The sequence below is a fragment of the Ptychodera flava genome, chromosome 16, assembly GCF_041260155.1.
Source record: "Ptychodera flava strain L36383 chromosome 16, AS_Pfla_20210202, whole genome shotgun sequence".
NCBI classification, from domain to species: domain Eukaryota; kingdom Metazoa; phylum Hemichordata; class Enteropneusta; family Ptychoderidae; genus Ptychodera; species Ptychodera flava.
Genome location: NC_091943.1, coordinates 14670555 through 14689083, shown reverse-complemented (window position 1 = coordinate 14689083; position 18529 = coordinate 14670555). Strand labels below are relative to the sequence as shown.

General features: G+C 37.4%; 1 protein-coding gene across 1 annotated transcript; it reads left to right on the top strand.

Annotated features, from left to right (window-relative positions):
* The first annotated feature begins 445 nt into the window (after positions 1 to 445).
* On the top strand, positions 446 to 16787 carry LOC139114090 (serine/threonine-protein kinase Kist-like). The gene is made up of 7 exons (XM_070675609.1): positions 446 to 999; positions 1868 to 2145; positions 9389 to 9616; positions 11458 to 11585; positions 13376 to 13551; positions 14253 to 14341; positions 16278 to 16787. Exons 1-7 carry the CDS (start codon positions 741 to 743, stop codon positions 16410 to 16412), a joined length of 1293 nt encoding a protein of 430 aa, XP_070531710.1. The 5' UTR covers positions 446 to 740; the 3' UTR covers positions 16413 to 16787.
* The last annotated feature ends 1742 nt before the right edge of the window (positions 16788 to 18529 follow it).

Genomic DNA, 18529 nt, shown 5'->3' with positions numbered 1-18529 from the left:
AAAGGAAGAAGGGGATACTCAAGAAATTTTGACGATGTCGGAGGAAGGGAGGCCTAACAACGAGGAAGTTTTTATTCTCAAGGTCCCCTTCTTTGAATACAACCTAAGTCATGTCTTCTTTTACCAGTTGACTCCACTCTGCTTGACATGGTATATTTAAGCTTAAGTAACCGATCTCTGATATAATTTCATATTTAATTACAATGTGTACTGTGGTACGGTAAATGGTATGGTAATTCGATCTATCTTCATTTATCAGTAGACGAAGATGCGATCTCGTTACCAGAAGACCGGGATGTTATACATATGCAAACATGCTAAGTAGCTAGAACAACTTCCTACTCAAGGGAAACTCAGAAATGGAGGGATAGATTTCGTTTCCAAGGAAACAATAGAGGAAATGAAAACAAAAGCTCGAGTAGACAGAGGAAGAATGACAGAGGGCGCTCTGCTTTTGACAGTTTCCTGTTTTCAAGATGGCAGCGTACGTCAGAAACAAATGGCAGGAAAAAGTTGAAGGAAATTCAGGCTGATTCCGGAGCACTTCGACCTAGAGTTGTGTATAGAACTGTTCTTTCTAAATTGTCTGTCAAGTTTGACATTTTCGTATATTTGAACCCAAGACACTGAGCCAGTTTCCACCGCAGTCGTTGAAGGTCGGTACAATAATAAGCTGTGCGATTTGCCGTCAAATCACACCGGAACGTGTGAACGTCCTGTCCTTTCGGTTGAATGAACCGATGAACGGTATGACGACCTCGGCCAGCCCCAACGAATCTCCGGATTTTGAAGTAGGTGAGGTACTAAATCAGCAATGGCGTATCGTGAGGAAGCTCGGCAAAGGGGCGTGCTCCGTCGTGTACGAAGCCAAGACCAGCGACAACTCCGCCTCGGCGGCGATAAAGGTCTACAAATACGGAGATAAGTATTTGCCAGTGTACTACCGAGAGATACAGATTATCCGGCAGTTGAATGCGAAAAGAGATCATCCTGGAATCGGTAAGGAACACACTCTGTTCTGCTATTCCCAATTTCGATAAACAAGTCATCACGCTTTCATTATGTAGAAGCCCTTTCCTCTGTTGCGACTGAGGAATCCGCGGAGATGACTCAGTGGTGATACTGAAAATCAAGAATTGAATTTTTTGATTTCTATTTTGCGTACATAAAAAAGACGTTTTACAGTAATTTTGATGAGATTATACACAGTAGAAAGGTTACCTCAAAATCTGCACTGTAAAAACGGCCAGACGGAAAATCTGGCTGTCTCGCTATTACGTAATCTCGTGGGGGGGGGGGCTGACGTCATCTTCTTCCATTGATGCAAAAATCGACCGCCCACGTGACATGAAGCGAATTCGAAAACTACAATTTACAGAGTTTTAATACCAATATCGCTTCCAGGACATGTTTTTGTCAAATTTGTATAATTTGAGAAATCAGGCCTTTTTCATTGTGAAACGTTGAAAGAGTGGCTGACAAAACACTTGTTTTGACGATCAAGAAAATTACACATTTACTTGTACAGGTCTCTCAGAATGTCAGCAGTAATGGAAGCTCAGGGAAATGTCTCGTTTACAATTCACGTCCTTCCATCCCTTTCCCCTTGATGATTAAGTACCATCGGCACACAACCGTAGGGATTTTTGATGGCAGCAAGCCCATTGCTAACTTCGGTACTTGGTGGAGTCAAGTTATATCTGACATTTACCATATCTTGCTTAAATTACATTGCGTAGTTGAGTTAAATCAGTCATTTCAAAATTTATTGGCATTATAATCCTGCGAAAAACATTACTTTCCCTTAAAAAATGAAACAATCTTCCCTGTTCAAAACTAGACAATCTTCTTCTTCGTTCTTCTACAGTGACTCTTTACAACTGGTTCACCCACAAGGGTTACCCTTGCCTTGTGTTCGAGGTGCTCTACTGCAAACTCCAATACATCATCAGCAAGAACAACGAGGAGGGGCTGTCCCTGTACGCCGTGCAGTTCCTCGGCCGACAGATCCTTGAGACGTTGGCGTACATGCACGGCAAGGGAGTCGTCCACGCTGACATTAAGCCCGCCAACATCATGTGGTGTCCGCAGACTGGCAGCGTAAAGTTAATAGACTTTGGGCTGAGTATCGAGCTTGATGACAAGGTAAATAACGCCAATGGCGGTCATAGTTTTGTCAATACATCTTGCAACACTCACACGACATTTCCTGCCGCCGACGGAGACTCTGAATAAATGAGTCTATACGTTACTGTGCCTTTATTACTCCAGCCCTATGGGCAGGTCTTTCAACATGTCATTTTTATAGTTTCAATGCCAACATAAGTTTAGTCATAAAGAACCAAACTGATTCCAGCAAGAATACTTTCCAAAGTCTTGTCAGGATTTGTAAACAACTGTTCATTTTACATTTGAACTATGGAACTCTGATTTCATCAGAATCAACTCTATTAACAGTGTGCGAAATTAACGTCGGTCCGACGGTCCGAGACCGACAGATTTCTCGTCGGCCGAAAGTTTTTAGCAACATGTCGGTCCTTATGACCGACTGGAATTAGGAATAGATGATGAAAATTTCTCCGTCAAGACCTGTAAGAGATCCAGATAATGACTAACTTTGAATCATATTGATTCAGACTTGAATGTCATGCACCTATCAATGTTTTCCACTACCGTGGGAGTGCGGGGCAACAGGGATATTTATTGATCGCACTTTTTGTCCTCGTCATAAAACATAAACGGTTCATAGAAGAGTTTAAGACAAAAACCTACTACGAGTACAGTGCTGTTGCCTAAACATATTTAGTTTTGAACATGGAGGTATTTTTTCACCTCCATGGTTTTGAACTACGCCCAATACAAGGATAAGATGTTACACGACAGCCCAATAGTGCTACCTGCAGTCGACAGTCAAGTTCACGTTTCGCTACGTTTGTTTCTGGACCGCTAGAACATGTTGCTTGCTCGTTGGTCTTCAACCAAAGTTCACAAAACCGACTGTTAGCACGATATATATCGTCGTAATAACAAGTGTAAATTTTATAAAACATAGCGTCCTTATCACAACAGTTTTGTCGAGTTGCACGATCCGTCGTGTATACTCTCACTTTCAGAGGCCGGGCCGAGAGTAGGGCTTCAAATTGTTTTAATGTATACCGTTTTACGACAGGCATGCAAAACTCAACGTCATCCTGGGCTGTACGCCTAAATATCGCAAAAAATTACGTCTTTTAAGATTTTACGGTATCATTAACTGATCGTGTCGCGATCGTTTTCAGCAGTATACAGTGTCTGTCAAACTTTTCAGAATCATTTTAAAGGGCGATGAGACCCAGCAATCGCTCAGTCAAACTTTTCAATCAGAAAATTAGTCTGGTTCCCTGCCCCCTTTCTACGAAAAGGGTCAGGTATGCGCCATTCTATTCACGGCACTGATTGGACGACACAATGGAACATGTCGATTTGCTAAGGGGAGCACCTGCATCTGCTGCGTCCGCTGCAGTGTTATATGTTATTTCAAATTTCAAAAACAAACAAAAAACTAACTCGATTCTGTCATTCGGATGAAGTACGTTCTTTCACAAATATATCAGCTCGTACGACGTTTTGCATAATGAAACAGATTGATTTTTGAAGACTTGTGTAATATTCATGTAACTGCCCCTCATACTTTGTTGCTGAGTTGCTGTCAAAGGCGTACGTCATTTCGAACATTCCAGCCTGACATCACGCGCCACGCGCATCCGCCATTTTGCCCAAAATCTGGGCAAAATGGCTGCCGCATACCTGACCCTTTTCGTGAGTGTAGCACAGCCAACGGTAGAAAGGGGGCAGGGAAGCAGACTATCAGAAAATATGCATTCATTCCCGCGAGTGGCGACGTGTGCCATTCATGTTGTCTGCAATTTCTATAATCGAGAAAAAAGTTACGATACTTGTCCTTTTAATTAAAAGTATAACTTCACCTGTTTCTTCATGAATACAACAGAGGCCACATTTAAGCACACTTATTTTTTGAAAAATTTTGAAAGTAAGCCATACGTCATATCAAAATACATACCAAGTATTTTCTTCCTTCTGATTTACATTACAATTAAAAAAGACGTAGAGATCAATGTTTGCATAAAAAATTATTCACACACTCCCCTTACTCATGACCGTTTTCAGGGTACTAAGGTATTCACTCACTTCTCTACCACTCACGTTGGCTAATTTCAGAAGTGATTTTCAGCTCGCCAACCATTTTCAAATCACAATATCACATGCCCTGGTGTTAAAGTACAATTTTACACAGCCATATAGAGAACACACCACCTCCCATAGACTGTCATGAGAGACAAACTGTCTCGCTTTCATCACCCACACGTAGTCAGTGCATGAGCCTGTATTCGCCGGCCCCTGGGTGTTTGACATCATTTTATGGTCCGAAAGTGGGGGATTTGACATGGCTAGAAAAAAAGTCAAATTCTCCTGTTAGTCCCATAGCCCCCCCCCCCCCCCCCCCCCCCCCCCGGTGGTGGAAAACATTGATAAATGTGTGCGCATGACAGTGAGGAAGATGAGGGCTGTGATCTTTTTCAGATTCCAGATCATGTAGCTGAATGATGCATTCGCTTACACTATTCTGCAATCTATGTGAACAATGGTCCTTTTGTATTGAAAAAAGGACAAGAAAAATTAAATATTACAACATTCAAAAGCATAGTATTAGTCGAGAGAGTGTTGACTTTAATGGTCGTTAACAACTGCATTTATTGAGGACCGGCAGTTTTCTGTAAGGACCTGAAGCTTTGGCTTGGTGCAGGTCCTTATGACCTGAAGCTATTTTCTCTTAATTTCGCACACTGTCTATTAAACAGGAACTTCCCCTATAAAAGCTGGATTATCATAAATCCATGCAAATGTAAAAAGGCCACGTTACTGATCGGACGTGCTGTCTTTGGTCCCAGAATCCCATAATTTTGCCATGCTTCAGGCATTCATTGTCATCGAATCTTGCATATGATGACTGTGAATACGTAGCAACTACACTTGAATAAAAAATAAACAGAAAAATGTTCCGTTTTTTGTCGGAGAACGCATGTGTTTCAAAATGTGTTCCCTGTACGACCATTTGACCCCTCTTTTGCATATGTTACGAAAGTGCCTATCATGATTATTCAAATTTATCATACAGTCAAAGCAATGCTATGAGAATTCAAAAACTCCCGCCCAGTGTATGCAAATCGCTGGGTCATCTGTAATCTCCCTATTGTGCGCCCACGGTCCTGTAACTTCCCGTTTAAGTATCTCCAGAAAGTGCCTTCTTCAAGTGGGCAAAGTATTAGATAATTCAGATGCTTGCCACTAGAACCATTGGGCATTTTCAACCTGAAGTGAGGTACATTTAATAGAGACAGACAAGGATGAACCCTTCAAGTGCAAACTTGTAAGAGAGATGATCATTCGTCCATTTTTCCATCAGAATTAATAAGCTATCTGTTGATTGGTCAATTTGATGTGTTTTGTGACCCTTGTAGATGCCATAGTGATAACTATCAAGCAATATACTATTTACCTTCAGATATTCTCATAACAAACAATTTTGACTGTAGAAATTGTTTAATAAATTGATACATTGATTGGAGGATTTTTGTTGGTTTCATGGAATTTCCATTGGACAACTGGTTCCCGATTGTTCTCATTGAATAAGTATTTGAAACAGAATATCCCAGGAGAAGGAAAGTTCATTGCTAGTGAAAAAGTTGTCCAGATGAATTCAAGACAAGGGAATAAGATTTGTCAGAGCAATGGACATGAAAAAGACACGGATAAGTCTTGTAATGTCATGCCTGATCCTCCATCTCACATACCTTAATCCTGTGCAACATCACTCCAAAATAAGTAGCGTTCAATTTATTTTAAGCAAGGGGATCCTCTGAAATGAGAAAGATTTTCATTCTGTTTTTTTTTCTGAGACAATATGAACAAAAATACAACACAACATTAAGTTCAACCATTTTGCAACAATGTTTGAGGTTTGTCATCTTGGGATGTTAAAAAAATGTTGCCACACACAGTCATAAAACCTAACCTGGTTCTTGTAATAGGAGCTTTCATCGCATAGGAGTTGCTTCACGCTCATAAAATAATGAGGAATATCACTATGGCCCAGCATTAACCTAGTATTGTTCTGTCTTGCTAAATCGTTTGAAATGTTTGCAAGAGATTTTGTTCATAGTTGAGATAAATTTATCTGTCAGAAGTATCTGACTGCATATCCCCTTTCCAACAAAACACTTTATGTTATCACGCTTGCCGCGAAACACCGAGCTATTTTTAAATTAGCTGCGACTGATTCAGGCATGCCTGTCTGCTCCGGAAATGCTGGTAGTTTCAGATTCAGTGTCTTGTTTTCCACATGTGCAAAATGATCCGTTTCAAACAATGTTGAAAGTTCAGTGACCCTTTAATGCATTGGAACAAGGCTCAAGTATGCTGGTAGATCCTTGAAAACGGTACAGTAGGGCCAGTAGCTGTATCTTTTGATGATTTTGCACTTTTTTCGTTTTGTGTGTCAATTATAAGTTCTTATTCTACTCCCCAAAGCGAGTTCAAATGCCTACTATTTAGCTTGTCATGACAGGGCCTATACATGTCAGATGCACTGCTATTGTTTTCAAATTACATTTGAATTCTAGTCCGGACCAGAATTCACTTGCCAACAATAGCAATGTAGTCTACCCATGTACAAGCTGAGCTGCTAAGCTCAACGCTGACTGTATATCGCATCATTCTTTGGGGAGTAAAACAAGCAACTGTAGTTGACATTGAGAACAAAAATAGTGACAAAAATTACCAATAGCTACACCTGTCCCTTTAATCTTTTTTCTTCACAGGGTATTTCTGTTCACAATAAGTAGACCTAATTTAGTTGAATCTTATGCCCAACATTAGATAGACCTGCACATCAGACTTTCTTCCCCAACTTATCTATTTGATTTGATAACCCATGATTCCTGTGAATAATAAAATATTTGCCAAGATTTAGGAATATAGGTATATTATTTAGGAACCTTCTCGTGTCTATTTATAGACAGAGAAGGTATTAGAGTTGAAACCAGTATGCTGGTGTCAACTACTTCCGTCTGTCAATACTTCCGTCTGTCAAGATCCGTTGACGTTATGCCATTGTGATGGGTCATATCACGATTTTGAGCTGTGCCAAAATCAAAGGGACTTAGTGGCATAGCCACAGTGTTACATGTAAGCCTTTCTCCAAGGTTCTTAGTTGACTACGATCTATTACAGACTACTGAGCTGACGTTAGGGGTACTCACTTTGTGTTTGCTCACCCTGTGTGCGCTAGTGTTTGGTACTGAGTTGCGTGGATATCCCCTCATGGCCTCACGTGATATGGGCCTGTTGCATAATCTGCAGATGATCATATGCCTCTGAGTCTGAAAACGGTCGTTGTGTAAGCCTGTCGGCATTTTCCTTGCATTTTTTCTCATTTAATTTTGCAAAATATCGGCGAGTACCTCAATATTTCAAGATAACTCTTTCTTCCCAATCGTTTCCTTGAGTTTCAGAGTCATATGAACGAAAATGAGTGAAAGTTTTAGACAGGAAAATCGGACGTCGGCCATGTTCAATGTTTACAGTACAATCAGAAGTTTATGTGGAGGAAATAACTAACAAACACTATTCATGATGCCCGCCCTCTAGAGGCAGACCTTCCTATATGAAGTACAACATTTGATGCTTGTGGAAAGCTCGACCACACAAAGGAGCATTTTAACTTTTGGAAAATGACAAATTGAATAAGAAGCTATTCTGAAAATGTCAAATACTGAGAAAAAATGCGCAAATATGCAAAATAAACAGGTTAACTGACTGGTCAGCTATAAAAAACAATGAAAATGTTTATGATCAAAAGTTTTTGAGATGCGCACATTTTAACAAATACAGAAATTCTTAACATTTTAAATATAAGACCAAACTATTTTTTCAGGGATGGGACAGGTTGGAATGAAGGGTGAGAGACAAAGGCACACCTATTGCTGCATGTGGATGCAGCCACACCATTTCATTTACAGCCTACTTATTCACTGTGTTGTGTTCAAGTTCCATATTGTACTGACTGTCATACAAGGATAACATAAGCAAATCAAATCAAATTAGAAAAGGATCAATGCTGTTGTGTGGATTTTGCTGAACACGGCTGATTTTAATATTTCGCCCTACATATTTGGTATCCAGCAAAGGCATATTTTGATGTAAAGTCAAAATTAACACTACATTGCTGACAATATATGTTACCTTTTCTGCATGAACTTTTCTTTTTTAAATTATAGAAAGTACTTCAAACAGATTAACAATTATCGTGATGTCAACCCATGATTTTACATCACAAAGACTGTAATTCTGCCAATTTTTTTTATTTTTCAGTCATTTTATAAATTTTGCACTGCACAAGATGATTGAACAAATTGCAATGTTTGAATTTGTAAACTCAAAGAATACAAATCCTTTGGTCACAGATTAAATTATTTTTTGAAAAGAAATGTACTCTTTTAGCATATATTCTTTACACGGTCATGTATTTCAATGAAAATATGCCTATTAAAAACAGTAATTTCTTCACTTTCAATTTCTTTTGAATACTATGACAATTATCAGCCATGAGGTTTTACAAACACAAGACCATATAAGCGTTTTTCATCATTTCCACAGGACTCTTTGGAATATCCCTTAAAAACAGTTAAAAGTGACTTAAAATGATCACTTGGTATACATTTAATTTACAGATGCCAGGTTGTGTATTTCACATGCACTCAGGTCAGTAGGGAAGTGTGTCATTACTATTTTGGACTGTTAATTCTTATTTCTGAATTATTTAACCTTTTTTCCACACTGAACTATCTTTAGGCAGTTTATACTGTAGCTTAGAATTTTTTTTGATTGATGTATTTAATCATCTTTTGGGTTCTTTGGGTCCATATCTCACCTCATGCCCCTACATCATCAACTATTTACCAATAACTCCATGCCAACAACCAATTACCTGACCTGGCCACACATTAGAGAAGGTACAGCGTCATTGACGGTATTTTTTAGGAACCCAACATTCTGTTGCCCCTACATAATCAGGCTGATATACCAACGGGCAACTCTAGTAAAGTTAACCAGGATACCTATCTATACATAAACACCAAATGCTTTAAATGTGGATTTATGTATGTAAATATCAAACTGAATTTTAGTTTTAGTGAATTTTTTCAAGTAGAATTTATCATGTTATTTTTAGATATCATGAGAGCAAAAGTCAGAGATATTCAACAGAATTCATCATAGTAAAAAAGAATTTTTTTTGTTTGTTTTCTATTTTTTTCTGGTTATATTACAGGATGCTTACCATCAAGTTCAAAGTCTATGCTACCAGTGTCCCGAAACCAAGAGGCTGAACTATCTGATCGCGGACTGTTCTGAATACCTTGATGAAACGGTGCTATCCTGTCTGTGTACGTCCGCAATAGATGTCTGGACCGTGGGTTGTATACTGTCCTTTCTCTACACTGGACAGAAACTGTACAGCAAAGATGATGTACCTCAGCTTGGATGTTCACACTGCCAGGTACACCTACAAATTTTTTTTGGTCAAAACTTCATTTTTGTAGCCTGTGTTTATCACTTTCAGGAAATCTCTCTGACTGATAAGTGTACTGTAAGTGCTATTTTGGAGAGGTATAAGTCTTTCATTCATTTAAAATCCAAGACATCAAATCTTTATTTTGGTTAATATGCTTTGGGATCAGACTCTCAAACTTTTACAATTCTTTTCTGGTCTACTGTGTGTGTGAGCTCATTTTGAAGTATGGTATGGTAAATGAAGTTGTCTTTAATATTTTGTAAAAATCAAAAATTTATTTTTCCCAATAGAGGTATACACAAGAATGGCGGCCATTGTGAATTTCAAGTGTCATTTTTTATGTAATTTGTTTTCCTAGTACCAAAATTTGAACCCAGACTTTTATTTTTGGAATTTGAAAGAGAATGGTTTAAGGTGGTTGGAAAGGCTAGAGCGTCAGTTATAAATTTCAACAAAACTATTAAAATATAAAAGTAGTCAACATTCTCTGTGGAATAAAAAAAACTAGACATTTGGGCACAAAGGCATTGCAGAGTTATAGCCTGTTAAAACTTATGAAAAACTGACCAAATAAGAAGAAGTTGGGGAGTCCTTAGTGTATTAACTATGGTAGAGGTCCCCTAGCTTTTAATAAAATGTTTGAAAAGGGAAAGTCATTATTTGCTGTTTTTCAGGAAAGTTTGACAAGGCGGTGCTGCGGCATTCAGAGTGAGTGACTGCTATTGTAAATACATTTTTAGATTCTCTGAGTGTCAAAGAGGTGTCAAAAGTGAGATTAACCAAAAAAAACTGCTCTATGACTTCAAAAGAGGGGTGCAAATATGGCTTGTTTTCAACATTTTTGACAGAATAACAGTTTTCCTACATATTGTATACCAAATTAATCCAACTTTGAAATGAGATATGGACATGGAATTTTTACAGCCTATTAACAAGGTTACAGATAAGATTTGTACGGCACAATTTTCCTGTATTTGAAGTACTTTTTGAAAAATCACATTTTGAAATTTGAAAGAATTTTTAATAATTTTTTGATATATAAACCCATGTAAAATCATAAAAACAAATTTTATTTACAAATCCTGCCGTACAAATCTTACAATAAATAGTGTCAACATATTTATAACTAATTTGGTAATATTAATACTATCCAATTATTATTAAATTCAAATATGTAAAAAATATATGAAAAATTAAATTTTAATATTTACTGGTGTCATATTTCAAGATCATGGCTGCAAATATACAATTTTTATATTCTTTGGAGAAAATATTAACTAAGGGAGTTATCCTGAAAATTTGAACTAAATATCTTGATTCTAACACTTGAAACTTGGCATTAACTCTGAGAAAAGAATTGGTGCAAAACTAGCCTTTCCAACCACCTTAAAGTTTCATCACAGTTTAAGAAATAGTTTAAGTTTTTCTGTTTTGAGATGCATCCTACTTTAAAACCTAAGCTGCCAAGTCCATGCATTCATTTTCAGTTTTAATACTCAGTTGCTTGCATTCACTATCCGGCCAAATCTGTCAAATTCAGCACTAGCACTGTCTTTGTGTAATAGCCAACCAAATCATAAGGTACACACCATGTTCAGTGCATTTTCATAGTGCTCAAACTGCCAAGCTGAACACTAGGACATACATGTATGGTCTTGCATATGAGAAATTTAAAAAATTATAAGAAAAATTATAAGCAGTCTTTGACTTCAGCTCAAACTATGTTGCTGTTTATAAGTCCGTGCACTGTTATGTCTCAGTTTCTCTGTAATATCTCCTCATATTTAAACTGTAAGTTCATGAGACGCTATGTTTGATTTGACCAGGCTATTGATACAACACTGAAATGCAAGTGTGCCGCTCTGATGGACTCAGTATTTAAACCCAGAGAGAGTGACGCTGATGTCGCAGACAGGACGAAGATTGTCGAAGATTTGACCAGTCTGACGAAGAGGTCAGTGTCCTCTATACTATAATACCGACAATCATTTTGAGATAAAAAATTTTACACTACTCAAAGGAAAAAAGCTTCAACTTGTATCTTCTTTGTAGGAAAGAAGAATTTTTTCTTGCACTCTCTACAGTATGTCCTTACCAACACTTTGCAATTTGGTCAGTGTTATTGTTGACAAATAAATTGTAGTCTGGACTAAAATTCAGTGGTCAATATAAAAGATAAACATTGCACACATCCAGGGTGTGTTGGGATGTAGAAGACTCGGCATTTCATCAAAAAATCGGATAGGGAACAAGAAACTATTTTACACACAGAAAAATTGAAATTGAAAGTGACTCAAAATTTCAGTCATTGAAGAATTAAATAAAGAAAGTTTTGGTATTGTTTAAATGTTTCATGTTAGGCAAAGTCCAACAGTGTCTACCATTGTGTTATTCATTCTAACTTTGGTTACTTAGGTGCTACAGAAATTTCATTGCACCAGTAGGCTATTTTTGTGTTCATTTGTAACTGTGTAGAGATCTCAAATAGTTTCACAAAAATCCGAGAAAGAATTCTGTGCAAAGCTTTTGGATCAATAGTATGCAGCACTGAATATTCAGTGGTTGGATAAAAGCATGATAAGGCTGAACAAAAAAAAATTGTGCTGTTCCGATAACCCAACCTACCGGTACCCTATTTTTTACCTGCCGACCCAAAACTTTTTAGAGCTACGTAAACACGGAAGGGAAAAAAAAGAAAGAAAAAAAACAGTAAAAGTACGCGTTCGTTACTTGGCATTTGATTTTCGCTTGAACGAGGATGTCTTTTATGTTTTTTTCCCTTTTATATGTATGATACATTTTTCTGGAAATGTTGTGGCCAATGTTTGACCGCCCTGAACCCCTGAAAAATGCATGTTTGAAAATTAGAATATTTTGGAAAAACAATTCCTGCCGACCTACCTACCCTATTTTTGAAAACCATGTTATCGGAACAGCACAATTTTTTTTGGCCCAATCATTTACTGTGACGTTACACAGATGTAGCATGAATAATGAAGAGATAGTGTACATATTTGTGTATCGCTGGCACTGCAAAGACGCTATGAAAAATACAGTTATGGTTTCTGTATGTCAGTTTCAAACTCACGAAAATAACGTCAAGCATTATGCTCATGGATTTGAAAAATGAGAAGAAATTGTAAATTTGCATATTAAGAAGAACACAAACCTTGATGCCATGGTAACATATGATGCACTCTATTCCACAAGAAATCAATACAGATTGTAACATGTCACTTCAGTATTTTGTTGTGATGTCATCAGTTGGACTTTGTTAGTTTTCATTACACCGTATTACAACAGATTTTATTTCACATCCAATCATCAAATGGTCACAACCAGTTACATCACCATGCACCATTCTTTTTGACATTTTGCCCAAATTCAATGTGCCCACACATGCCTTCCAACAGCCTATACACTTACTTTTGCCACCATAACCAAAATATTGTACATCCCTTGGACAAAATCATTCTGGCAAGCCCTAGACTCAGAATAAACAGGTGCATACTCTGGGAAATCCTGGTCAAAATTGCATGATAGCAGATATGGGAAACTTGGCTGAGCGCTGTTCACAAACTTTAAACCAAAATTTAGGGTAAAGCAAAGTTGCCTGTACACTCATATCTTATGTTATCAACAATACCTTTAGTTCATTGTTGATTTTTTAGCAGATATTTTAAGACTTGGAAGATAACACCAAACAAGAGTATAATTGGTTTCAATTCTGTCTATATTTTCCAGCTTGCTCCAATGCAAAGCATCGCAGAGACCCACAGCAAAGGAAGCTTTGCAGCATCCGTTCTTTCAACATGACCTCAATCCAAGCTACCAAGATTTTCTTCTATTCCCGACTCGGATTCTCCGATTGCTCAACACAGTGGACCAGAGAGATCTCGACGATGACGCTGAGTACCAAGGTAGGAATCAGCGCTTGCCACCCCCTATCCACTCAATGGACTGGTCCCGGCAGAATACAAAGTGGCCCACTACTCATGAATCACAGGGTTGACAGATTCATCGATGAGGGTGAACCATTGAGCCATTGTAATAGCATCACACTTTTGAGACACCTATTTTCAGACTACCCTTTGAAAAAGAAGATGACCAATTCAGGAATTTCTTGAAATATTTACACTGGTCTTGTAAAGTGTTCTTGGATCAAAGAGCTATTTTGAATTCAGTGGTGTGACCTTGTTGTAATACTGCACTCACTTTTTGCATTCTAATGTACATGTTGGTTGCTGAACACTTTTCCATAACCTCTAGTCTATGAAGTTTAATGGAAGATTCTATTTAGAGACAAGAATTTTGCATTTCCTCAACACCAATACAGCCTTCTCAATTTAATGCATTACAAAAGTTGGTATTTCTGAAGACTATGGAGTTCGCACAAAGCCATACTACAATTTCAGTCATCCTAGGGTGTATATTTCCACTTATTTTAATGTGAAAGGGCTCCCTAAGCAGATTATGGCCACCATTAGAGAATCACACCTATTCTTCAGTAGAGCTCAGAAATCAGTCATTGAAACAAATGTGTCTGAAATCTCTCTCTCTCTCTCTCTCTCTCTCTCTCTCTCTCTCTCTCGCTCTCTCTCGCTCTCTCTCTCTCTCTCAGATATCTGTGATGATATCAAAAGTGAGGTCATAAAGCATGGCAATATCAAAAAGCTTGTGATGCCCAGAGAGGGCGCTGGTGCTGAAAAGGTGAGTGCTAATGTACATGTATGTTCCAGGTGCTTCAGAGTGTCATGAGAAATCAAATATTACCCATCAATAGAACAGATTTTCTCAAAGCAAATATTTTAACCCAGAGTGTGCACTCAAAGAGACATATTGAGACAGTTAAACTTGCTGAGCATTTACTTATCAATAGTTTTCATGGAGAGTTCAGAACATGTACAATGCCTTTGCCTCATCTGCTCCTTATATCTCCAAAGTTCATAGGAAGATTGTAAAACTGGACTCGTAAAGTGATAAACACCAGATTATTTCAACAATTACGAACACAAATTTGAAATATTGAATGTGTCTGGTGCCGGTTCAAATAATAAAGACCAGAACGATTGTTGACTAATTCTTTGTGTAGCAATTTTACTTGGTCAGTGTAACAGACGTCTGGAGCAAAATTTTAAAATTTCTTCTTGCTACAAAATTGGATTTGGAAAGAATTATCAAACAATGAATGGGACAATGTATCAAATTAAATGGAACCCCTGGGGAGAGAGTTTTGACCGTAAGAGCTTCAAAAATCTGACAAAGACTAAATTCAATTCCAATTATGAAATTATATACTGGTACTGTAACCCCCCTTGGGTGAAAAAGACTAATTACAACATAATTGCTATTCACTTCAGAAAATGTTTTGATAATGGAAGTCACAGTTACTGAAATGTTCAGCACACCATTCTGCACCCACAATGCAGCTGATGACCTTGACCTATTAAGTTTAAATTTTGACATGAATACCAAATGTCTAAATACCAGATGTAGCTCTCTTCAACTTCAGAGGAAATTGTACTGAATGTTGGTGCTCCACAAGGTTGCGTGTTATCACCTACTCTATTTTCTATTTACACAGATCACATGAGGTGCAATACTGCAATATCTTGTTTGTTAAAATTTGCTGATGACATGGCTCTTGTTGGGCTACTCAAAAGGAAGATTCTCTTTCTGAATATTTCCATAATGTCGAAATTTTAAAGATACCGTGCATAGATAGCTATTTAGATATGAATATTAGTAAAACAAAAGAGCTTGTAATTGGTTGTAAAGTTTGCCCGGATTTTACTCCTGTCACAATCAACGATGAATCTGTTGAAGTCGTTTCATGTTTCAAATACTTAGGTTCATTTCTTAATGAAAACTCACATTTGATGAAAATACTGACTATATAGCGAAAAAGTCCCAACAAAGATTACACCTTCTCAGGAAACTCAAATCGTTCAATGTGAGTCAAAATATCTTACAAATGGTGTACAGATCCCTCATTGAGAGTGTTTTAACCTATAATATCATTTTGTGGTATGGAAATTTGACTGTCAGAAACAGAAGTAAGCTTTCTCGTATTGTGAGGATGGCAGAAAAAATTATTGGCTGTCGTCAAAATTCCCTTGTAAACCTTTACCAGCTGGCAGTGAAAAGGAAAGTGCAGAATATTGTCAATGATTCTGATCACCCTCTTCATGGTTACTTCCAGAAGCTCCCGTCAGGGAGACGTTTTCGGGTTCCTCATGCAAAGAAAAACCTCTTCAAAAAGTCATTTCTTCCATCAGCAGTTTCAATTTTAAACTCAAACTCGATGTAGTTGTTTTAAACCTCCAGTTGGTCCTTTGTTGTTTCCATCTATGTTTCAATTTTTGTATCTATGTCGCTACCTTGTGTGTGTTTTTAAGCATTTCAATGTGTAATAGCGTCCCTTTTTATAGAATGCTTTTGCTAGTTGTACTATTTTAATTTGTATATGATGAGCCTGAAGGCAAATTTCTACATTTATTGTGGATAATAAAGTAATTGAATTAAATTGAATTCAAAAAGAGGGTGATCCAGTCACACTTCAGTGTGTGGTTTGTGTTGTCAACATGAATGCGTTGCCAAATTTTTCACACAAAAATCATTATAATTTCAGTTGTCTCTTTTCCAGGTTTTCATTGAATTTGAAGATGCAGGTGAATGCACGCATGCACAGTCTGCCCTGATGGGAAAGTACTTCAACGGCCGAACGGTCATCACCACTTTCTTTCCCGTGAAGTCCTTTGAGAGCGAAGACTATTTCTGAGTACGCGAGGTGTGATGACATGTAAAAAGATCTCCGATTGGTTTATTCTGAGCCGAATTCAGTTACAAGAGTCGTTACTGTCCAATCACACGTTTCAACATATCTGTACTGCTTCACCTATTGTTGCACATTCCCTGTTGTGAATATTGTGAAATTTCGTTGCTTCTCAAAAGATATGAAGGGCCAAGGAAAATATGCAAGGCTCCCTCTGATTCGCTAAAAACTCTTGTCCTTGCCCACAAGTGTTATTTACAGCCACATGCAAACAGTCTCTCATGTCTGATTGCACCCAAAGCCCCCAAAAAGTACAAAATATTACATTTACATATATGTATATATCAGAGAGGCAATCAGTCTTTTTTAAATCGTTTTACAAAAAAAAAAGGAAAGTAATATGAAAAAGATAGTGAAAATGGATTTTAGCTTAAAATGATGAATATGTAAAATTTTATCATTATGAATTCATAGAAAGATTTACCAGTCCAAATTTGAAGGACGCTGGATTAGATATGTCACATCCAAAGCAGGTCTAAATGTTTAGCTGTTATTGATGTAGTGGTTTTGATTTATGTAATAATGTCCGGGGAAATGTTGTACTAGAGGGGAATCGAATCACTGTGCTTGCATGTTGTTAAAATAGGAGGTGGCTTGAACCTTTGTGCTGAGTGAAATATGATGAATAGGCGGTCTACAAATATCAGATTCATTTCTGTGTACACAGGTAATCATGGCAAAGTCAACTTCTGTGATGTTCCAGAAGTTAGGCGAGGCTCAAGATGATTTTCATTCCTTTCCAGGTCAGAATAAGATTTGGGAGTCCCTCAATAAACATGTAGTGTGAGCTTATATTCCAATGTGGCTGCCCATCGAGTTGAAATACTACTGAAATGACAGATATTTTGGGATTGGTTTTCAATTTTTGGGATTTGTGTATGTGAAAAAATTGATCTGAAAATTTCCCATTTCACATTGCATTTCACATTGCATAAGTTGAAATTAACTTGTTTAGTTTGACAAGATACAGCAATACCAAAATCGTAACATGTCTCCATGGATATGTACTTTTCAAAGCTACCTCTCTGCAAAGTAGAGAGTGCGTGTCTGGGACAGACAAGTGTTATTTGGAGCTCGGTTATGTCATCAGAGTAATTGTTATGCGTCTAGCAGCAGTGTGAGAGCCATGTCACAGTGACCGAAAGCCGTGCATATTTCAGCGTGCACAATGAAACGAACCACTCCTTGCACAGAACAAAAACCCAAAAATACAGAGACAAGAAATGTTGAGTGTAATTCTGTGAAATATAATCAGAAGTGGCCATATTTCAAGGTGCCTAACTAAACTCTGGAATTATCTTTGAACGTGTGAATATGTGGATTGTGTCCGTTTTCTGAGATTGTTTCCCCAGATCAGACAGGTCATCCGGGAAGCAGTGTGCTAGTGTTTGTACAGGCAGGTACCTTAGTGGAAATATTTGGAATGTAAATTTTTTCCCAGCCTTCAGAGATGAAATACACACACAAACCTTTAGTACTTTGCATAGTGTCGCTGTATTGATTTGGTCTCAGCTATGCCTTCAACAACGTTTGCATCTGTTAAATCAGGCAGCCGAAAAAATTTACATTCCAAATAAAACCCAAGCAACTCTTCATTTGAAACCCACCGACCCTCATTTTATTTGTTATCTTGTTTATGAACAACTCGTACAAAATCTTAACTTTACAATAAAATAAATTTAGATAGTGTTTTATGTTTTATCAGATTTTAACTGAAGAGGAACAAACCCACTTTTAAGAATTTAGAAATATATTGGTAACATGACCAACCATGATTTGTCTATTGAAACAAATTTTCGTATTTCGGCCTATACTCAATGTCACTATATATATAGCACACATTTTTTCAACAGTTTTAAGTATATTTAGATGGTCTTTATGAGTATGAAGTGTTCATCAGCTGGTGATATTTTTATCATTTGAAATTTATTAGTATTTGACAAAATTTTACATGAATATTTTTTTCGCTTTTGTAGTCCATTATGTCTGACTGTATTACTAGTATACCCACTGCCAGTGTCTGCCAAAAAAAGGGGCTTCACTTCAAACGTGATCATATTTTC